Source organism: Rhinoderma darwinii, chromosome 1 (assembly GCF_050947455.1).
Source record: "Rhinoderma darwinii isolate aRhiDar2 chromosome 1, aRhiDar2.hap1, whole genome shotgun sequence".
In the NCBI taxonomy this organism is placed as follows: Eukaryota; Metazoa; Chordata; class Amphibia; order Anura; family Rhinodermatidae; genus Rhinoderma; species Rhinoderma darwinii.
In genome coordinates this window covers 447265813-447289411 of record NC_134687.1, presented here as the reverse complement: position 1 = coordinate 447289411, position 23599 = coordinate 447265813, and the positions used below count along the sequence as shown (strand labels likewise).

At 44.3% G+C, this 23599-nt stretch overlaps 2 protein-coding genes across 5 annotated transcripts in view; one reads left to right on the top strand and one right to left on the bottom strand.

Annotated features, from left to right (window-relative positions):
- Positions 1–8420: 8420 nt before the first annotated feature.
- PIK3IP1 (phosphoinositide-3-kinase interacting protein 1) lies at positions 8421–11708 on the top strand. Of its 2 annotated transcripts, XM_075831522.1 has the most exons (5): positions 8421–8587; positions 8762–8940; positions 10322–10513; positions 10601–10679; positions 10813–11708. In XM_075831522.1, exons 2-5 carry the CDS (start codon positions 8880–8882, stop codon positions 11015–11017), a joined length of 537 nt encoding a protein of 178 aa, XP_075687637.1. In that variant the 5' UTR covers positions 8421–8587; positions 8762–8879; the 3' UTR covers positions 11018–11708. The 2 variants fall into 2 exon arrangements, with proteins under 2 accessions (XP_075687637.1, XP_075687632.1); XM_075831517.1 differs by having other exon boundaries at positions 8421–8940.
- Positions 11709–14208: 2500 nt separating this feature from the next.
- LIMK2 (LIM domain kinase 2) overlaps positions 14209–23599 on the bottom strand; it is a 64392-nt gene continuing 55001 nt past the window's right edge. For all 3 annotated transcript variants that reach the window (XM_075831504.1, XM_075831496.1, XM_075831509.1), the window contains exons 10-16: positions 23268–23396; positions 23058–23114; positions 22911–22976; positions 22601–22775; positions 21931–21986; positions 14945–15102; positions 14209–14843 (exon numbers count right to left, since the gene is read on the bottom strand). In XM_075831504.1, the coding sequence (XP_075687619.1) occupies positions 14678–14843; positions 14945–15102; positions 21931–21986; positions 22601–22775; positions 22911–22976; positions 23058–23114; positions 23268–23396 (807 nt within the window). In that variant the 3' untranslated portion in view covers positions 14209–14677. The remainder of the gene's footprint in view (positions 14844–14944; positions 15103–21930; positions 21987–22600; positions 22776–22910; positions 22977–23057; positions 23115–23267; positions 23397–23599) is intronic.

The window sequence follows — 23599 nt, the reverse complement described above, 5'->3', positions numbered from 1 at the left end:
GTGCCGGGAATTATGGAGCATGTCCTACTTTTCGATTTTTACAGGCCGTGCTCCAATACTATGTATGGGAACACGGCACGAAAATGCGGCAGTCGGCGGCCGGCCGTGCTCGCAATCGCGGGGCGGGCTGTGTATGAGGCCTTAGGCTGTAGCGTTAAGCCAATCTTACACACCATGTTTACTTAGGGTATGTGCACACGAGAACTGTCTTTTACGTCTGAAAAGACAGACTGTTTCAGACGTAAAAGCTCCTCGCATTATGCGAGGCGTCTGTGACACTCGTAAATCTTGAGCTGCTCTTCATTGACTTCAATGAAGAACGGCTCAAATTCCGTTTCAAAGAAGTGCCCTGCACTTCTTTGCCGAGGCAGTCATTTTACGCGTCGTCGTTTGACAGCTGTCAAACGACGACGCGTAAATGACAGGTCGTCGGCACAATACGTCGGCAAACCCATTCAAATGAATGGGCAGAGGTTTGCCGACGTATTGTAGCCGTATTTTCAGACGTAAAACGAGGCATGATACGCCTCGTCTACGTCTGAAAATAGGTCGTGTGAACCCAGCCTTAGTGTGTTTTTATGTGGCTTTTTTTTTTCTTAAAAAAAATGCTGCAGCCAGATATCACTTAAAAGTCTATAGTAAAATTTGAGAAATTCTACTTAGGCCTCATGCACACGACCGTGCTCGTAATTACGACTCGTAATTATGAGCACGGCCGGGCACGGGCAGCCGGCCGCTTTTGCGAGCCGTGCTGCCATTATAAAGTATAGCAGCACGGCCCGTAAAATGAAAAAATAGAACATGTTCTATTTTTTTAACGGCACGGGCACCTTCCCGTGAGAAAACGGGAAGGTACCCGTGACTAACAGAAGTCTATGGGCCCGTTATTGCGGGTCGTAATTACGACCCGCAATAACGGGTGTTTTTACGGTCGTGTGCATTAGGCCTTACACATTGTTTTAGTTTGTGGCATTTTTTGGGGTCAGTAGCAGTTTCTTTCTTTAAAACACAACATGCTTATAGGCATGGCTTTTTTGTGTATTTTTTTTCAAAGACTTGTCGATAAGACTTCAAAATACCTGGGAAAATGCATAGAAACGCCACAAAAAAAAAACATGTAAAACCGTCATTAAATACACTTGTGATGGGGGCGTGGCCTAGCGGTGAATGTGAGAGGACGTGTGTGACCGGAGCTCCTGCTGTATTCATCCTATAAGGTCCATATATCCCGTAAAATTCGGGGAAAACAGCTTCCCCAGGGTCCTACCAGAGTCTAGAGGTGGAGGAGCACGAGTGCCCGTCCATAATGACGCGCTCAAAGAAGCAGAAGTCGCCGCCAGCGAGTCCCGGGTCCCGCGCTCAAGATGGCGCCGAGGAGAAGGAAGGCCGCAATAGAGGCCTCCGGCAGGAAGTAGTGGAGAAGCTGGAGAGGTTCGCCCGCACGCCGAGAGCAGGGGGGGCGGCTGCACAGCAGCGAAAGTCGGCTGGAGAACAGGCAGCTGGAGGTTCATCTTATGGATCCAGGTACTCTCCTTTGGCGGGGGACATGAGAAGTGAGGAGGAGGAGGAGGAGGAGATGAGTGGCGCCATGCAGGATCAGCCAGGTGCTGGAGGGAAAAGTGGAGCAAGGAAGGAGGAACCCTCCCTAAAGGACATTTTGGCAGCGGTGAAGCAAAATTCTATGGTCCTTAATACCTTAGCAAGCCAGATGGGTGGATTGAAGGAGGACATTTTGCTGCTCAGGAATGATTTGCAAAAAGTAGCGGAACGCACCACTGCCGTGGAGGGGAGAGTCTCAGACATGGAGGATGCGATTCCTCACATAAAGCAGGATGTACAGGCACACTCGCAGGCAGTGGCGACATTGCTGGCTAAGACAGATGACATGGAAAATCGGCTGAGACGGAATAACGTTCGCCTAGTGGGGGTTCCAGAAAGAGTGGAGGGAGCGAATCCGGATGACTTCTTTGAAAAGTGGCTGATAGACACATTTGGCAGAGAGGAATTGACCCCTTTATTTGCGGTGGAGAGAGCGCACAGGGTGCCGACCAGACCCGGCCCTCCGGGAAGGCCGCCGAGACCGGTGCTGATAAAGATTTTACATTATAAAGATAGAGACAAGATCCTGAGGAAAGCTAGAGAACGTCAAGACATCTCCTTTAATGGGGTGAAAGTGTCCTTCTTCCCGGATTTCTCTATGGAAGTACAACGGAAAAGATCACAGTTTATGGATATAAAGAGACGCCTAAGGGCGTTACAAGTGCAATATTCAATGATGTATCCTGCCCGTCTGAGAGTGGTGGCGCTTGGCACAACTTCCTTTTTCGAGACACCGAGAGAAGCGGTTAGATGGTTGGATAGCCATGAAAGTCAGCTGAGACCGGCGGAGGCAGAGGGACGGCGTTGATCCGGAACAGACCGGCTGACAAAAGGAGGCTGGGGATGCGGGACTGAACCAGGTGTCGTAGAAAATTGCAAGATATGGCGTTGAGGGTTTCTGGTCATGTTTGGACTTGGAGTTGGAGGGCATGGTTGCGGTGAACGCGGAAGACCGGAAGAGGAGGAATGTGTTTATGGACATTGAGGGGTACCGATATGTTGTAGGGATGGTAGTTTATTTGCAAGAAAAAGGCAGCGGGAGGGATGGTCAGTTACGCGGGAAAAGTGAATAACGAGTTATGGTATTGTTGAATGTACGGTGGGCGGAGTTGACCTGCCGACGCTTGTTATGGGTAATGGCAGATACGTTCTGTCGTCCCAACCCTTGGAAAGGGGTAGGTTTACGGGGGAGGTTACAGGGGGGGAGGGGAGGGAGGGAAAGGGGACCCAGCCGGTCGGATATGTAAAATTACGAGAACAGGATAGGATGTGTTGGGATATGTTGAGGGATGATGGGATCACTTAATTGTTTGTCCTGGAATGTACGGGGCCTGCGGGAAGCCAGAAAACGACAGGCGGTATTTGATTTTATTAGGAAACAGGAGTCGAGGGTGATAGGACTACAGGAGACACATATGACTAGGGATTCAGTCTCCATGATGCATAGGGCCTGGGTAGGCCATAGTTTTCATTCATATCATACTACATATTCAAGGGGGGTGAGTCTTCTCATACATAGGGCAGTGCCATTTATATGTCACGACTCCTTCCAGGATGGGGAGGGGCGGTATGTGGGGGTACACTGTACGATGTATCATTGGAATTGTGTGTTGGTGGTGTTGTATGTCCCCCCTCCATTTTCTAGCGGATGTATCAAGAAAGTGGTGGAGGAACTGGCTAGGTACCCTGAGGTGCCATTACTAGTGATGGGGGATTTTAACGCAGTATTGAATACCAATATGGATAAATTCGGCATGACAGGGGGAGGTTTAACAGCGTTTGGCCATCTTGTTGCTGAAATGGGTTGGCGGGACATATGGAGGGATAAACATCCAAATAGCTTTCAGTATTCTTGTGCGTCTTCCACGTATCAGTCTTTATCCAGGATAGACCTAATCTTGTGCTCACCGGCAGCGGTACCCTTTGTAGCCCGGATAGAATACTTACAAAGAGCTTTATCGGATCATTCTCCTTTGTTAATGAAGGTAGAGACGGAGGGGAAGACAGGGCGGGGGCAAGGGTGCTGGAAACTCAATGCCTTTTGGCTGAAGTTGATAGATCATAAACAAATTTTAGACCTCATAAAGGAATATTTTCAATTCAACTCGGGAACGGTACCGCAAGAGATACTGTGGGATGCGATGAAGGCATGGCTGAGAGGGGTGTTCATCCAGCACATTTCGGCAGTAAAAACTCGGTCTAGACAATTAGGGTAAGCGCTGTTGGAAAGGGTAACGGAGACAGAAAGGCTACATATAGCAGATAACACACCAGACACACTGAAGCATTGGGTGGAGGCGCAGCGGTTGTTAAAACAGCATCAGTTGGAGAGGGCAGATAACAAAAGGATGTTTTTAAAACGCCAATATTATGAGGAGGGGGAAACCACTGGACGGTTACTGGGAAGGATGGCGCAGGCTCAGAGGGAGAATAATTACATACACACTATTAAAGGGGAGGGGGGGAAGTTGGAGACGGATACAGGACAGATTTTGAAAGTTTTTCAGCAGTTTTACTCGGATTTGTATGCCTCTAGGGCAGAGCACACACCTCAACAGCTGGAAGAGTATATAGGGGAGATAGAACTTCCCAGGTTGGGAGGGGAGGAGAGAGGGACATTGGAGGAGCCCGTATCTCTGGAGGAGCTCCAGGCAGCCATAGGGATACTAGCCAGTGAAAAGGCGCCGGGGCCGGATGGTCTTCCGGTGGAAGTTTTTAAGGAATATGGGGAGGAGCTCGCACCGCAGTTATTGGCCACTCTTTTAGATAGTTTTGATAGGGGGCGGCTTCCGGAAACAATGTACGAAGCAACTATAGTCGTTCTGCCTAAAGAGGGGAAGGATCCCCAGCTCCCGGGCTCCTATAGACCAGTTTCTCTACTGACGGCGGATATTAAAATCATGGCGAAAGTATTGGCGCTTCGACTAGCTAAGGTAGTGGCTGGGGTGGTACATGGAGATCAGGCCGGCTTTATGCCATCCAAATCGACGGCGGTGAATCTGAGACGGCTGTTCTTGAATTTACAAGTTCTGCCGGATAATCATGGGGGGAGAGCCATTCTGTCCTTAGACGCGGCTAAAGCATTCGATTGCGTGGAGTGGAAATATTTGTGGTCAGTTCTGGAGAAAATGGGATTTGGACCTAATTATATAAAATGGGTAAAGTTGTTGTATGTAGCCCCGACAGCAAAGATAAGGGTGAATGGGGTGCTATCGGATCGGTTTGCGCTGGAGCGGGGAACGCGTCAGGGATGTCCATTATCTCCATTGTTGTTCGCGTTGGCGGTGGAACCCTTGGCGTGCGCAGTGAGACAACATGAACATATTCAGGGGTTGAGATATGGGGGGGTGGAGGAACGAATTGCAGACGATATGCTGTTATTCATGGCGGATACCGAGCGCACACTACCGTTAGTGATGGCCCTAATTAAGCGGTTTGGGAAATATTCAGGATTACTCATTAATTGGTCAAAATCGGCTCTAATGCTCATGGACCCGGGGGTTATCCAGACTGGGGAGGAGGAGGTGGTGATACCGGTGGTCACGGAGTTTAAGTATTTGGGGGTTAGGGTGACGGCGAAAGCACAGGATTATATGTCCCTTAATGTAATGCCACTGTTAACAACGATAAAAGCCAAAGTAGAGGCGTGGAATAAGTTACCGCTATCGGCTCTGGGTAGGACGAATCTGATTAAAATGATCCTTATGCCCCAGGTGCTGTATGTCCTACATAACTCCCCGGTATGGATCCCCAAATATTGGTTCAGGAGGTTGCATAACCTTTTTAGGGACCTAGTATGGAAGAAGGGGGTACCTAGGATTAAACTGGAGAAATTACAGCTGCCGAAAGAGGAGGGGGGCCTTGCTGTGCCCAATGCTTGGGTGTATTATTTAGCTGCCCAATGTCAGCATTTCTGGGGGTGGGAGCAGGAAGAGACATGGGGGTCCAGTGCGCGCATCCTATCATATCTGGGGGGGGGGGAGAACCCGTTGGTAGGACTGGAAGCGCACAGCTATAAACGGATGGCGAGTACCAGACCCACTCTGCTTCTCATACACAAGGTGTGGTGGCAGTGCAAGCAATTGCTGGGGATAGGAGAATGCACTAAATATACACCACTCTGGAGGAATGCTTATCTGGGGGAATTGGGTAAATTGGAAGGGATGCAGGGGTGGGAGCAGCAAGGCATAATACGATTGAGTCAGTTGTACGAGGGAGGCATACTCAAATCCTTTCAGCAAATAAGGGAGGAGTTTCAACTGGACTCCCGCATGTTCTATCAGTACCTGCAGATTCGGCACGCTGTGCAGACACAAGCGGTCAGTGTGGACATGACAATGCATGCCGCGGGGGTGTTGGAGCATATTGCAAAAGCAGTAACGTCAAAAGGATTAATTTCATTGGTTTATCGCAGGTTATTGGTGGAACATCTGGGGGATCCTATGGCACCAGTGAAAGCTGTATGGGAGAGGGATGTGGGTCCTATTACAACAGACCACTGGGAGGCAGTATTGGCAGCAACATGTACTTTGTCCATTAATGTAGCACAACGAAGATCGCAGTTGTTTCTGATACATAGGGTGTATAGGACCCCGTGGGTGCTGAAACAAATGGGATTAAGAGCAGATGCCAAGTGCCCTAGGTGCCCGGAGGAAAAAGCAGACATCCTTCATATGTTCTGGACATGCGGGAGGTTGGGGATTCTGTGGACGGAAATATTGGAGCTAGTGGGGAGAGTGTTTGAGGTACAGATTCCATGGGATCCTGTGGTAATGCTGCTAGGGTATGTTGGGGATTTGGAGGGGGATAGGATGTCAGGGTTGGCAATCGCTAAAATACTGTATCAAGTTAGGAAAGGAATAGCAAAGCACTGGCTGGATGCGGAGCCACCATCAAAACAAGAAATCATAGGGGCACTTAACTCACAGGCTCTGATGGAATATAGGATATACTCCAAGAGGGGGTCCAAGGTCAAGTTTGAAAAACAATGGGCTAGGTGGATTGATCAATCTGGGTATGCTTCTGCGGAGCTAATGACACTAAGGTCAAACGTTCAGGTATAGGGCCACTGACGGGGGGGTGCATACGGAGAGCAGGCGTAGGATGGGGAAGGGAAAAGGGGAAGAGAAGGAGAGAGGATTGGAAAAGGGGTATCGAGAAGACCGGCTGGGGGGATACAAGGGGGAGTTGGGGGGAAAGGAATGTTTGGTTGGATATAAATAATTGGGTCTGTTGAAAATTGCTTATACACTGTATGAGAACGTACAATGACCTGTAATTATGTGAAGTTTGTTGAATAAAATTGAACTGATTAAAAAAAAAAATACACTTGTGATGCATGCCATTTATCAATGTGTTTTAAAACACTGAAAATAAAAAGAGTGTGAATGAGGCTTTAGTCCGGGTTCCCACGGGACGGATACGCTGAGTAAAAACCAAGCAGCGTATCCGTCCTGGAACCCGCAGTACATTATGTCCGAAAACCGCTCTGGTGCATTTTTTCTGACTAAACGTCCGCTGTTTTTACACTTACGTAGGTTGTTGTTATGGCGACGCGTCCCTCCATCACAGTCTGGTCCGGCCTCTCTGGATGACACTGCAGCCCATGTGACCACTGAAGCTTGTGATTGACAGCGGTGGTCACATGTGATGTAACGTCATCCTAGCAGGCCGGCCTTTGACGTCACTCAGGCTGGCCTCCTGGGATGACGTATCATCCCATGTGACCAACGCTGCAGCCTGTGATTGGCTGCAGCGGTCACATGGGATGCAACGTCATCCCAGGAGGCCGGACTGCAGGAAGGAGGAGGGCATTCTTGGTATGATTTTTTTATATTTTCCGTAGTTGCAATATTTGCGGTGCAATCACTGCGAATACGCCACAAAACTGGGCTTTCTGTTGCGGGCTTTGCATCCCCATTGCATTCAATGGGGAAAACCTGCAGCGGAAAATCAACAAAAACGCAGTATAAATTTACACGCCGTGGAATTAACTTCTGCAGCACAGGTCAATTTATTAACATTTACGCTGCGGTTTTTTTTAGCAGCGTGGGCACGAGATTTTCTGAATCTCATCCACGTTGCTGCTACTGTAAGGGCTCATCCACAGGTAGCGGAGTTGCTGCGTATTTTCCGAATTGCAGACGGTAAATACGCAGCAGAATACAGTAGCAGCAAAGTGCGTGAGATTTAACAAATCTTATCCACTCGCTGCTTAAAATTCTGAGTGGAAATTGACGTGCGGTGTATTTTTCGGACCCCAGCATGTCCATTCCTGCTGCGGAAAGAGGACTGAATTGCTGCGTTTTTCATAGATGTCACCATCTCCCAGATTTGTGAAAAACGCAGCAATATACGCACCATTTTCTGCAGTCAAAACCACAGGAAACTATGCCTTTTTCCGCAGCGGAATGTCTGCTACTTTCAACGGAATTGCTGCAGAAACATTCTGCAGCAATTCCGTTACGTGTGGACAAGTGCTAAATGCAGCGGAATTTCTGCACAGAATTCCGGCCGTAGGGTCTATTTACACGTTGCGGTTGAGTCACATTTTTTCCCACTGAAACCGTGATTCAACCGTAACGTGTAACTGTTTATCTTTGGCTGTGTGACATTTAAAAAAATATTTTAGTTAGGCTATAGCACAAGAACGTATTGAGAACTGTGAAAATCGCATTGCTTGGATATATAACATTAGGCAGTCTATGGAGAAAATACACATTTCATAACCCCTGCAACTGCCCTGAGCTGCTGTACACTGAGCATGCGCCAACAATCCTGTCCAAACCGGCTCCCGCTGACTGCTGTGCCAACGAGCTGCTGTCACCCCTGATCAGTGGAACAGAACAAGGCCACGTGACCATTAACACCTTGCACGCCATACGGTCTAATGGACGAGTTTACCGCGTTAAAAGCATTGTGAAGACATGAATGTATATGTTTAGTTATGAGGCACTGCCTGAACAGAAACCCGCAATGTATAGCTGAGGTAAACTAGCAGCACAGGGCAGGCGGTGAGCACGGTGCTATGACACAGCGCTCGGGTCAGGAAGGAGTGAAATAGTGGCTGCTGTGAATGCATGTTATTGGTATACAGCTGGCATACATGGCGGCGACATACTACACATGTGTCTACAGTAAACCTCCCTCCTCCCTCCCGCAGTGCAGACGTTTCCGGCTCTCCGAGCCTCCCTATGTGATGTGAGGGGGAGGAGCAAGAGCTGCTGTGAAAAACAACTCAGAACAGCAATACCGACAGTGGAGACAGACACAGCAAGAACATGGTGCTCCCCCAGCTCGTGATCGTGCTCCTGGGCTGCCAGCTGATCTGCGGGACACCAGGTACCATACATGTAATGCTGGCTCCGAGCACCTGAGCTATATTCCCGTATACTGCGCTCCAGCCCGTTATTACTATAGCCGCTGTATTGCGCTGCAGCCGACGTGACGCGGCGACTTCTAGTAACTACATAGACCCCCGTCTATGCCTACTCCATTTAACCCCCACTCTCCCGCATGGCTACCTCGTCACGTGACCTTGTTTTTCTGTAAGGTTTGGGAGGCGGGGAGAAGATTTGGCACCCGCCCATGTAAAGGCTGGAGAAGTGATTGGCTCTTCTTGTCGCCGAGCTCCTTCTTCACTTTCTATTGGTGGAGGAGTTAAAAGTTTTTTTTCTCTACCTTTAATAAACAAAGAAATTTGATGTCAGACTGTCCCCCTGAGCACATATTCCCGGTATGACGTCAGGGTGTCTCCTCAGACTGAGGTAGAGATAGAGGCGTCTATCAGGCAGTACAAGCGACATGTTCACCTTATTTTACAGCTTGATATGATTACGGTGATGCCAAGTTAGTTTTTTTTTAATGTTCTACCACTCGGAGTCATCATTTTTAGTTTTCTGTCAATTGAGTGATGCGAGGGCTTATTTTTTTTGCAGGACAATCTGTACTTTTTACTGATACCTTTTTGGCGTACATGTAACTTTTTATTCCATTTTTTTTTTTTGAGAGTTAAGGTGACTAAAAAAACAGCAAGTTGCGTCTTCTATATAGGTCTTTTTTTATGGCTTTCACCGAGCGGGTTAAACAACGCTACTTTGCGATAGTTCGTACTTCTACAGATGCAGTGATACCCCAGTTATGTTAATTTTTTTAAACATTCCTTTAGGGGAAAAATGAGACTTTTTATTTTATATATATATATATTTTATTTTTGGAACATTAAAAAAAACTACCTGCTTTTTACTAGTCCCCCTAATAATGTATTGCAGTATATCGCTATACTGAAGATGTCAGAGCTGGGGGCCTTCATTAGGCTCCCATGAGGACCAGTGGCACCTGACAATTGGGTCGTGCTGGAGGGGGGGAGGGGGGGGTGATGGCATATCTGATGGGCCCACCATGATTCTATTTAAATGTTGCGGTTGCAATTGACCGCGGCATTTAAGGGAATAAATGGGTGGAATCAGTGATCTTTGATTCCGCCAGTTGCATTGAGTTTTGAAACGGCTATATTACACAACGGTCACCCGCTAAGTACGGAGCGCGCTCAGCCCGTGACCCCGATCCATACTTCCCCCTTAATGGTTGCCATGTACGTGGCCTGAGGCAAAGGGGTTAACTTCCCCATTTCATTAAACATATCGTTCATGGCATAATTTGTTTTGTGTCTTTCAAAGATCATCCAATCCAAATGATGTCTCCTCTACTCTATCACTTACAGTGCCTACAAATGAGCATAATATACCAGAACAACCTCCTACTCCACATCCTTCAGTGATGCCAGAGGAATCGACAACTTTCGAGCAAGACAGTTTCAAGGGTCCTGAGCAGGTCAATGTGGCACAGCCTGTAATAAGCATCAGCGAGAGGGTCCAAGTCAAACCCCGGGACAAGAAGGATCTGGGGCCATTAGGTGAGGTAACATTGTCTGTACTGTATGGAGCATTTTAGAGCTGCATAATGGATGAGTAATGACCACTTCTCTGTCACTTTGTTATAGGTTATGTCCTGGGAATTTTGATGGTCGTGATCATCATTGCCATTGGCAGCGGCATCGTTGTTGGATACGTATACAAAAGGTCAGCAGCTAACAAATTGCTTTAGGTTTTCACAGAGGTGGTCTCTGACTTGCCCATTATACCTCAGTCATAGTTACTTGAGTTTCCATTTCATGGGCACCATTCTTCTAACTTATTTATGGTTTCCTTTTAGGGGTAGAGATCTAAAGCAAAAGCACGAACAGGAAGTTGAGGACAGACGGCTTCAGAGGATAAATCTTCCATTATCTGCTTTCTCCAACCCTACATGTGACCTAGTAGATGAGAACTCAATAGAGGTGACAGCCAGTCACATTCCCAATACAGTTCAGGAAGGTACCATCCCCCTAATGGACAGTGCGGGAACTCCAGGAGCATGAAATGATGTATAGTCCTATGTGATATTGGATGTGGACTGATGATTCTATTCAGTTTGGAGATGGCAGTATCAAATGTGTCATACAGGTCATCCTGCCGTGACACTGGCCCAGTGGACTGTGGCAGAAGAATTGTATTCATAAACAGTCATTTCCTTCATTGCAAGGAAAAGGGACATGGAATCTTACATATCTGCAGACCGCCATTATATGGTTAATCATTTGTTTCTGAGGCCAACAATTCCTTAACCTGATTGGCCACTTTAACATTTTGTCATGAATTTGTGGGGGTTGCTTGTACAAATGTGGCTGCCTGGGACAGTTTTTTTTTTTTTTAGTTATGCAAGTCTCAGACTCCAAAGAAAAAGAAATCCAGGGAGATGAAGCTATTTTACATCATAAAATCCGATGACAATTCTGCACATTTAAAGAACAGAGCTGCACCAGGCCAAACTACGTTGAGGTCAAGCACTGGCTGGTAACTTTCAGTACCATATTCTTCCAGTAGAGGTGCCATTTAGTGCTTGCATATCGATTGACACAAGGATCCTTCCTACTTTAATAAATGTGCTTCTGCATTACTTAAAAGGACAGAAAACGGATGTACAAACATTAAGAATATTGTTTATTGACTTTTTTTGTACAAGAGTGTTGTTTCTATAAATAAACAAAAAAAGTGTGCCTTGCAGTCAAACCAGTCTAATATAAATCCAGTGGATAGATCTCATTTATCAATATAGTGTAGAGTACAATATGAACATTGTGTGTATGTATAAATAATATACCAGCCTATTACCTTTGACGTTGAGCTACTAATCTTTAACCCTCTACACAGTAGCTGAATGACCTCATAGAATTAATTCTATTAACATAAAAAGGCGATCGTTATCCTTTCCATATATGCTCTTAACCCTTGACTCCACAGCCATTTTTAATCTTTTTCACCTTCCAAAAACCATAGCTTATTTCTCATCGACATCATCGTCTTGACTTTTGCAAGACGAGTTGCTGTTTTTAAGGGCACAATTTATTGTACCATATTTACAGAAAAGATTCTTTTGTGGGGCTGAATAAAAAATAAATTTTTTATTTTTTTAGAGTTCACCACGCAGTAGAAAACGACATGTTAAGTTTATTCTCCAGGTCCATACAATTATGGCGATACCAAGTTTTATATAGTTATTTTTACAAAGAAAAAAAATAGCTTTGTGTTGCTATAATCTGAGAATAACTTTTTTTTATTCTTTAATCGATGAAGTTGCGTGTGGACTCCTTTTTGCAGGGCGAGCTGTAGTTTAACGGTATCACTTCGGGGTAGATAAAGTACAAAGTGTGAACCCACTCCATACCCCCCACCCCCTTTTGACCTAAGTATGTCAAATGTTGACAAGGGGTTAAAGCAGCTGCAGTGTGTTGTGAACTACTCCCATGTCCCAGATGAGAGCGTGTATACTGGTATATGCAGACTGAAGAGAGCCACAGTTGTACTGGGTGAGAATCTTCCAACCATATTAACTGACAGTTCTCTTTTCATTCTTTGTATATACCTAATTGGTGGCGGGATCAGACATTCATTCCGTTGTTCAGAATTTCACTATAGACGGTTATTACTGGGAAGCCGCCTGTCGTGGAATAATGGCCAGAAACTCATCATCCTCTTTGCTAGCTCCCAAGGGGAAGCGGCACTGCTGTAAAACAATGATCTGCACTTTGTGGCTCTTGAGCGGTTAGGAAACTACAACTCCTAGAATGCCATTCACAGACCTCTGCTATAAAAGTAGAGTACAAATATATTCAAGTCTAACAGATGGATAGTATGAGACTGTGTAATGCCTGATCTGTGGCAGGAAAACAACCCCATCTATAGCTATATCACTACATTTACATCAGTGACACTGTATTCTAACCTTTTATTTTCTTACCAAGTCATTTATATTTGAACTATGGAAAAATACTCCATGACCAGCTGCCAGTGAAAGTTGGACACAAGTCATAATTCATGCACAGGATTGACAAGTAGCTAATGAATTCCCATGGTGGTAAGGGGGAGCACCAAACAAGTTATAAAATAATAGTAAACACATTGACAAAATATGCAATCGAAATTTCAATATAAAAAAAAATACAAATATTAAATTTCCAGTTTTCATGTACAAAAAAAAATGCAGCAATTATACCAAGTGCTATCCTAAAAAAAAAAAAGTGGTTTTCAATCACATTCGCTTCCATAATTGGATTAACATTTTGTAGTTAAAATGATATGCAACAATCTACTATAATTTTACTATAAGAAGTGGAAGACCTATTCAAGTCTGAATTTTAAGGTAACAGTAAAAAAAAAAAAAAAAAATGAAAATTGCCCATTACAAAGGTTAGGAGCAGTAATGGACAATAGCTAATCTTTTTATCTTAAGACCTGCTGTGGTTTTTATGGGTAAATACATATGCTAATATCTTGAAAAACCCCCTGAAATTTCCTTATTCTGAAGGCCTCATGCATTCTAAATACAGAGTCACAAGAAGGCGCCATACGGCATTAAACCTGTTACGGACCCTGAAGACTACCCTCTGCTGCCACAAAAGCATTTATATCATATCCACAGTATCTACCTTTGGGACCCTCACCAATTAGGGTATGTGCACACACACTAATTATGTCCGTAATTGACGGACGTATTTCGGCCGCAAGTACCGGACCGAACACAGTGCAGGGAGCCGGGCTCCTAGCATCATAGTTATGTACGATGCTAGGAGTCCCTGCCTCTCTGCAGGACAACTGTCCCGTACTGTAATCATGTTTTCAGTACGGGACAGTAGTTCCATGGAGAGGCAGGGACTCCTAGCATCGTACATAACTATGATGCTAGGAGCCCGGCTCCCTGCACTGAGTTCGGTCCGGTACTTGCGGCCGAAATACGTCCGTCAATTACGGACGTAATTAGTGTGTGTGCACATACCCTTAGAGGTTCCATGACCCGCGTTCAGATTCCCAGGCCACTGTACTCTTCATACAGCTAAATGGAGAGGTAGCCATCCATTTAAAGAGGCACTGTCTCCTACATAATCTGATCGGCGCTATAATGTAGATTTGTGGTTTTTATTTTGAAAAACGATAATTTTTGACAAAGTTATGAACAATTTTAGATTTATGCTAATTAGTTTCTTAATAGACAATTGGGCGTGTTTTTACTTTTTACCAACTGGGCGTTGTACAGAGGAGTGTATGACGCTGACCAATCAGCGTCATACACTTCTCATTGTTCCAGTAAAAACACGCCCAGTTGTCCATTAAGAAACTAATTAGCATAAATCTAAAATTGCTCATAACTTGCTCAAAAATGATCGTTTTTTTCAAAATAAAAAACACTGCTGTTCTCTACATTACAGCGCCGATCAGATTATGTAGGAGATAGGGCACTTATAATCTGGTGACAGAACCTCTTTAAATGTATGGAGAGTACGGCGTCTCAGGTAAATCCTGTGGATATGCCATATATATGCTTAAGATGGGATTGTAGAAATGTGCACGTGGTTCTAAACCCTATGGTTTAAAATAATGACCTGTGAAATGATTGTTATAAACATAAAAAAAAAAAAAATCTACCACCGGGGCAAAATAATGTAACATTTTCACAAGTAAGAAAATGATTGATAAAACAGTGATCAATGATTTATGCAATCCACTGGTGAGGGTGGTTCACGCGTCAGACCATATTGCAGCCTCAAGTTGTGCTCCATGAACTCTAGTTCAGAGGGTAAAGGGATTGCCAGCTCCCCCAAGAACAGAGATATAGCTGTAAGTGTATCATGTAGATATGGAAAGTCTGGCCTATAAAACAAAAAGAGACCGGGTTGTAGGCTTCAAAATGTGATAAAAGTATCTTTATAAATGAGCTACTTTAAAAACAGAACTGAAAAGGGGTTCATTACCTTGGGTCAGGCTCAAGTTGACAGCAGGATGTTGCAAGGGGGAAAAATCCAGAGGGACAATCTTCTGAAACAAACTTCTCCCAGAACAGACGGACATTCAGGCCATAGTCAATGGTGCGGGGTAGGCAGTCTGGATCAGCATACACTTGACCAATAATCTGAAAAAACAAAATAGAACATTTGACCTGGTGGGTGTTCTTCCTCTCCAAGGGAGGTCCAACTACTCATACATGAGGCAGAAGCCCAGAGAGTAAGTGCACAAACGTGGATGTTACAGAGAACCCTGTAGAAGAGCTTGAACCAAGGGGAAATTCATGTGCGACATAGTATTTTCAAAAATATAGGAATAGGGCTGCAGAGGCTAAAAATGGGCAATTTTTCGAATTTAGAAACCTTATTGATTTGGCTCTGTTACTGCACCACATATCCCCACCTGTTCCTAGTCCTTTCCTGCTTCCAAGGCGAACATGGGCCAAAAGGCACCCACCACAGTGACATTTCATCTATGGTGATGTCATGTGACTAGGCATAAAGGATCAGAAATCAAAAAAGGGGCTGTGGTGCCTGCTATAGGTTTACTTTTTGAATGGAAATCTGAAACATTTTAATTAACCCCTTGGAGGAGACAGACATTTTTTGTTTTTTTCATTTCCGTTTTTCCAATGTCGCATTTCAAGGGCTGTAACTTTTTTTATTATTATTTTTCTGTTGACATAGCCAAATGAGGACTTGTTTTTTTGCAGGATGGGTTGTAGTTTTTTTAATGGTACCATTTCATGTACTATATAATGTACTGAGAAACTTTAAACACATTATTTTGTGGAGTGGAATTGAAAAAAACAGTTCCGATAGAGTTTTTTGGGTTTTGTTTTTAGAACGTTCACTATGCAGTAAACAATATTCTGCAGGTCAATATGATTGGCGTGATATCAAATGTATACATTCTATCTTTTAAAATGTGTTTTTACTTTGAAAAAGTATTAAAAGTGTTTTGTGTCACCACATTTTGGGGTACATGTGACTTTTTGACCACTTTATTTACTTTTTCGGAGGAAGCAAGGCGACCAAAAACAGCAATTCTTGTAATGTGATTTTTCTACAGCATTAATCCGGTGGGTTGAAAAAAAAACCCTGTGATTGACTAGTTTGGACTTTTTTAAATTTATTTATTTTTACGCACGCAGTGATACCAATTAGGTTTACTTTTTTTCTTGCTTACTTAATTTTTGAGAAAGCTGGTAATATTTTTCTTTTTTCACCTTTAGCCATTTTCTGATTGATAGATATATGGAGATACACACACACACATATATATATATATATATACACACACACACACACACACACACACGCACGCACACGCACGCACACACACGCGCGCGCGCGTCCGTCCTTCTCAATGAATTAGAAGATCAAAGAGTTCATTTATTTTCGTAACTCAATTCAAAAAATGAAACTCATTATATTGATTCATTACACAGTGATCTATTTCCAGCATTTTTTTGTTTTAATATTGATATTTATGGCTAACTGTTAATGAAAACCCCAAATTTAGTGTCTCAGAAAAGTAGATTGGAAGCCCAATTTCAAAAATTATTTTTAATACCGAAATGTTGGCCTACGTTAAAGTATATACAGTATATGCACTCAATACTTGGTCGGGGTTCCTTTTGCATGAATTACTGCATCAATGCAGCGTGGCATGGAGGCGATCAGCCTGTGGCACTGCTGAGGTGTTATGAATGTGGCGTGGCATGGAGGCGATCAGCCTGTGGTACTGCTGAGGTGTTATGGAAGCCCAGGTTGCTTTGATCACGGCCTTCAGCTCGTCTGCATTGTTGGGTCTGGTGTCTCATCTTCCTCTTGACAATACCCTAGATTCTCTAAGGGGTTTAAGTCAGGTGCGTTTGCTGGCCAGTTAAGCACAGGAATACTGTGGTTATTGATATGTTTGGCAGTGTGGGCAGGTGCCAAGTCCTGCTGGAAAATGAAATCAGCATCTCCATAAAGCTTGTCAGCAGAGGGAAGCATGAAGTGCTCGAAAATTTCATGGCAGACGGCTGCGTGGACTCTGGACTTGATATAACACAGTGGACCAACACTGTTGCTCAGTGTCCAAAGTCCTGTTTTCAGGTGAAATCTCGGTCCCAGAGTCTGGAGGAAGAGTAGAGTAGAGAGGAGTCAATCAAAGTTGCTTGTGGTCCAGTGTGAAGTTTCCACAGTCAGTGATGGTTTGGGGGCCGTGTCACCTGCTGGTGTTGGTCCACTGTGTTCGATCAAGTCCAGAGTAATGGCAGCCGTCTAGCAGGAAATTTTACAGCACTTCATGCTTCCCTCTGCTGACAAGCTTTAGGCCTGATTTACACGAGCGTGTGCGTTTTGCGCTTGCAAAAAATGCGGCGTTTTGCGTGCGCAAAAGGCACTTAACAGCTGTGTGTGTCATCAGTGTATGATGTGCGGCTGAGTGATTTTCGCGCAGCCGCCATCATTATGACACTCCGTTTGGATGTTTGTAAACAGAAAAGCACGTGGTGCTTTTCTGTTTACATTCAGCGTTTGACAGCTGTTGCGCGAACCACGCAGTTCGCACGGAAGTGCTTCCGTGCGACCTGCGTGGTTTTCACGCACCCATTCACTTCAATGGGTGCGTGATGCGCGAACAGCGCACAAAGAAAGGACATGTCGTGAGTTTTACGCAACGCACTCGCGCTGCGCAAAATTCATGTACTGTCTGCACTGCCCCATAGCCTAATATAGGTGCGTACGACATGCGTGAAAAGCACGCGCGTATATTACGCTCGTGTAAATGGTGCCTTATGGAGATGCAAATTTAATTTTCCAGCAGGATTGGCACCTGCCCACACTGCCAAAAGTACCAATACCTGGTGTAATAACCACAGTATCACTGGGCTTGATTGGCCAGCAAACTCATCTGACCTAAACCCCATAGAGAATCTATAGGATGTCATTTGGCAAGATGAGACACCAGACCCAACAATGCAGACGAGTTGAAGGCCTCTATCAAAGCAACCTGGGCTTCCATAACACCTCGGCAGTGCCACAGGCTGATCCCCTCCATGTCACGCCGCATTGATGCAGTAATTCATGCAGAATCGGAGACCCCACCAAGTATTGAGTGCATATACTGTACAGTAGGCCTCCATTTCGGTATCAAAAATAATTTTTGAAATTGGGCTTCTATAATATTCAAATTTTCTGAGATACTAAAACTTGGGTTTTCATTAACTGTTAGCATAATCAACATTAAAATAAAAAAAAAAAAAAAAAATGCTGGAAGTAGATCACTCTGTCGGTAATGAATCTATAGAATATAGGAATTTCACTTTTAGAATTGAAAAACTGAAATAAATTAACTTTTTGATAATATTCTAATTCATGGAAAACACACACACACACTTTTTTTTTTTTTATTCCCTCTAGGGGACGTAACCATGTGATCATTAGATCGCTCATGCAATAGTTCTAATGTGTTGCAGTGCAAAGCCTTTACCTGTGCTCTACTAAAATAGGAACCGGGTGGCAGATTGGAGGCCTCTTGCCATCATGAGGAGGGGCGATTAGGGGACAGAGGGAGCCCCCTTCCTCTGTCTAACCGCTAAGATGACGCGGCTGCTACTGGACACGGCATATAAGGGGTTTAACAGCTGGGAACGAAGTTCTCTCTGATATGGCCGTTGTAGGCGGGTGTCGCAGGCTCACATCTTGGGGTAGCGCACATCCGACATAACTTTACATCGGATGTCGCCAATGGATAAAACCAACATTAAATCAATAGCAGTTTGCTTTTATCATAAGAAATTTCAGCACCGATATACAGACTTTAAAAATGTCATCCTTTTCACAAGCATCTATGACATATTAGACCGTTTAAAATATATATATTTTTTAACACCCCCCGCCCCCCTTACAAGAAGGCAGATTTCCATCATTGTGAAATTGTGGGTACTGCTTAATCTACACAAAAGATCGCAGCGGGAGCACGTCTGTAATACACAGCTGTGCTTCCTCGCCATCTCCCAGGATCGGAGATAATCTGATCCGAACAGTTTCACCCCTTAGATGCCGCTGTAAATAACATCTAAGTGGCTTGACAGAGAGGGGAGCCCCCTTAGCAACCCCATGATGTGATCGCAGTGTGCCAAAGAGCCACCCCAGACCTGCCATAGGTTTATGCCTATTACACCATGCCAAAGACACAACCAAAGAGATTGCCCATCAGTACATCACTGCCAGGGGCGTAGCTAAAGGCTCATGGGCCCCGATGTAAAGGGTCCCCCCCCCAAAACTTTTCATGGTCGATGGCCCGCAGCTTTCAGCGCTAGCAACGTCACTAAGGTCTTAAAACATCAGGGGATAGGATTAGATACAGCGGCTCAGCATACAGTATCACACATGATAGGATTAGATATAGGGCGCAGCTCGCTGACATTGTGGCTCCAGCGCTGGACCCAGGAAAGGTAAGTATAAGAATTGTTTTTCTTTATGCGTTACTAATTTTTTTTTGTGTTTGTGTTTTTTACAGTTCGGTCGTTGGACTACTTTGGATTCGAGGACTACTTCGATAACGCCGTTTTTTTTTTATTCCCAATAAAATGGTTATGACGGTTGTGTGTGGGATTTTTATTTCAATAAAATATTTTTTATATGCCTTTGTATTTTTTTTTTAACTTTATTACTACCCCCTTATTAATAGCTGCTGGCTTATTGACGACATCCATTACTAAGGTGGGCTTAGTGTTAGACATGAAGAGGCTAACACTAACCCCCATTATTACCCCAGTATCCACCACCACCAGGGGTACCGTGAAGAGCCGGGTACAATCCAGTACACGACCATCGGTAGTGATGGTAGGGCATTGGCGCGGCTGCAGGCTGTTATTGTCAAGCTGGGAAAGCCCAAAAATGGTGGCCCTTCCCACACTGGTAATGCTAGGCTGCAGCTGCTGTGTTGTATCCGGCTGGTTATAAAAATGGGGGAACCCCACATAGTTCTTTCCAATTATATATTATTATTTTTTTTTTAAATGGACGTGGGGTCCCCCCATTTTTCATAACCAGCAAGATACAACACAGCAGCCTAGCATTACCAGGGTGGGAAGGGCCACTGTTTTTGGCCTCTCCCAGCCTAATAATACTAGCCTGCGGCCACCCCAGTACTCGACCATCACTACAGATGGTCGGGTACTGGATCATACCCAGCTCTTTCCGCCACCCCTGGTGGCGGTGGTATCCGGGTAATAATGGAGGGGTTAGCCTTTGCACCGGCTAACACCAAGCCCCGCCTTAGTAATGGACGCGGTCAATCAGTCAGCGGCTATTACTAAGGCAGTAGCGATAAAGTTTAAAAAAAAAATACAAAGACATAGAAAAAATAAAGTTTATTGAAATAAACCCCCCCACACAACCCTCGTTAACCATTTTATTGAGAATAAAAAAAAAACGTCCTGGTATTTTTTTACAAGTTCGGTTCTTGGACTACGTCAGATTCAAACACACAAAAAAAAAACATGAGAGAGCCTGTTCACATCACCGCAGCCCTTCCGTTGAGGGGTTCAGTCGGAGGTTTCCGTTGGGTAACCCCTCAACAGAAAGGCAAACTGAAACCTCAGCTTCCGTTTCCCTCACCATTGATCTCAATGGTGACGGAAACGTAGCTAAAGGTTTCCGTTTGTCACCGCTGTGGCAGGGTTCCATTATTTTGCATTGTCGACACGGCTATTAAGTCCGGCAAAACAACGGAACCCGTTCACAACGGTGACAAACGGAAACCATTAGCAAAGTTTCCGTCACCATTGAGATCAATGGTGATGCAAATGGAAGCGAAGGTTTCCGTTTGCCTTTCCGTTGAGGGGTTAACCAGACGGAAACCTCCGACAGAACCCCCTCAACGGAAAGGCAACGCTGATGTGAACAGGGCCTTAAATACAGAGCCCATGTGCATGTGTGAATGGTTTGTCGGACCCTGTATCTAAGCCTGAGGTAGGCTTAGATACAGGGTCCAAACGACAGTAATCTCATACAGTATAAAATTACTGTCTGCTGGGGCCCTGTATCTAAGCCCAACACATGGTAGGTTTAAAAGGGGTTGTCCAGTCCCTTAACATTGATGGCCTATACTCAGGATAGGCCATCAATAGCTGATGGGTCGGGGTCTGACTCCCGGGACCTCCGCCAATCAGCCGTTTTGAAAGGGGTACAGCGCTCGTACGAGCACCGCTTCCCCTTCATTTCCTTTACTTGCTCACACTGTGAATCGTTGAGACACGTCTGTGTCGGCGATTCAGAGTGTGTCAAGACAAAGTGACCAGAATGAAGGGGAAGTAGCGCTCGCGCTGCACCCCCTTCAAAACAGCTGATTCGCGGGGGTCCCGGGAGTCGGACCCCGACCTATCAGATTCAGACAGTAATATTGAACTTACCCTACTCTTCGGCGGAGGTCCTGACTCCATCCAGGGTCGGGATGTTGTGCGCAACGCATATCGTCGTGACGTCATGCGCTGTGTACAGCGCTGTGACGTCAGAACCTCCGCTGCGCTCCGGAAAGAGGGGGGGGGGGGGGGTAAAAACGGTCAGTTACTTACTTAGTAACAGGGCCCGTGTAGTTTGTTACATAGGCCCCAGTTACTACAGTAACTTTTCATTGATGTGGTGCAGGGGGCCGCGGTCCCCCCTGGCTTTGGGGGCCGGTCGCAATTGCGACCCCTATAGTTACGCCACTGATCACTGCTTCAAGTCTTCTAGTGGGACAAAAAAAAAAAAAAAAAAAAGAAAGTCTTCCAGGAAAAAACAAACAAACACTATTGGCCATAGAATTTAAAGTTAGTGTTACTGCACAGCCAAGAATGCTAAAAATTGCTTTTAATTTTCCAAATCCCCTCCCAAAAAAATATATATATTTTTTTTTTTACTAAGTACTCCGATATAGTATCATTGTAAAATACATCTTCGAACAGTAGTCTTCTTACCTCACACAGGACAATCCCAAATGAAAACACATCCACCTTCTCATCATACTGTTTTCCTAGAATAGAATAATAATGAGTAAGATTCATTTTATCAAAATATCATTTCCTCAACCCAATTACGACAGCCCTGCCCCCGCGATGTGCCAATGGTGGTCATGGCAGCCTGGGGACCGAATGAGGGCCCACAGGTCTGCTATCTTGGTGCTACTATTAAGTCTCGGTAAAAAAACCACAATATAATGCAATACATAAGTATTGGTATCACCGTAATCATATTGACCCGCGGAATAAAGCTGTACGAGGTTATGTTAAAGCAAAAATAAATAAAAAAAATAAAAAAAAAAACAACTTATGGCTCTTTGAAAGCAAGTAAGGAAAAACTAAAATGAAAAAATGGCCTGGTCATTAAGGGGTTATAATGAAGGCTACAATTAAAACCTATAAGGTTTGAAATGCGTAAGTGAACTGGATTATGCACTTATCCTGCCACATCATTATTTTAATGAACAAATGAATTAACTGAAGATTTTATTGTAACGTGCTCGATCAGCTCTACATTTTATCCCATTAGGAGGTTAAGACTATGTTCATATATCAATTTGAGTTTCCTTTCGGAGCCTCCATTGAAGATTCCGTCAAATTTGACAAAAAAAAAATGTTGCTTTATTACCATTTAACATTTCAGGTGCCATCCAATACGGGTTGCCCACCACAGTATAACGTTTACGGCGGTGAGTCTTCCGTAGCGTTCTCTTTTTTGTGGGTGGCTTTTCTGGTGGGGGTTTGGGTTTCTCTTCCAAAATAAGCCTGGAAAGCCCAAAGTCTGCAACCACCACAGTGCCATCCTACATGTAAAGAGCACAAACTAGCTCAGACAATTTTATACACAAAGAACGTAAAAGTGCAAAAAAACAACGGAAAGAGAAAGAAGATCAGGAATTAAACAAAGACAGGAAATCTTGCCGAAAATATAGCATTACCAGTTTGATGAGACAGTTGTGTGAGTTGAGGTCTCTATGGATGATGCTCATAGAGTGAAGATATGCCTAAAAAGAAAGAATATACTAATGTTTAAATTATTTTTATATAACTCACCATATCACTACAGCAAAAGAGTGAAAACTTACCATGCCACATGCAATGTCCTTAGCAAAGGAGACCTTCTGCTCCCAAGGACATGTGTCCTAAACAAGCAGGATGAAGGGGAAGAAAACCTTGTGAGAATTATCCTTTAGCATATAAACATTAAATATTCATACTGAAATAACCTTTATTTACGGGATAAAAAAAAAAAAGAATCTAACTAACAAGACCACTCCTCCATCTCTATGCCTCACCCCTCTCAGGAAATCTTTTAGGGTCCCACATTCTATGAATTCAGTCAAAAGGTTTAGCCTCCGATCCTTATAGAGAACCCCAATAAAACGCAGCACATTCGGATGATCCAGCAACCGCATGACCTTTACCTGCGAGACAGAAAAGATAAAATAAATACAGGTATTTTAGTATGACAAAACAATCACCTACTTTAAAAAGAAAAGCAGAGCGACAGAACAGGATAATATAGACCAGATTAATACATAAATTAAGCTTTCACTGCAAGTACAATTTTTACACGTTTGACGTAAACAAAAAAAAACAAAAAACACCTGAATTATAAAATAAAAAC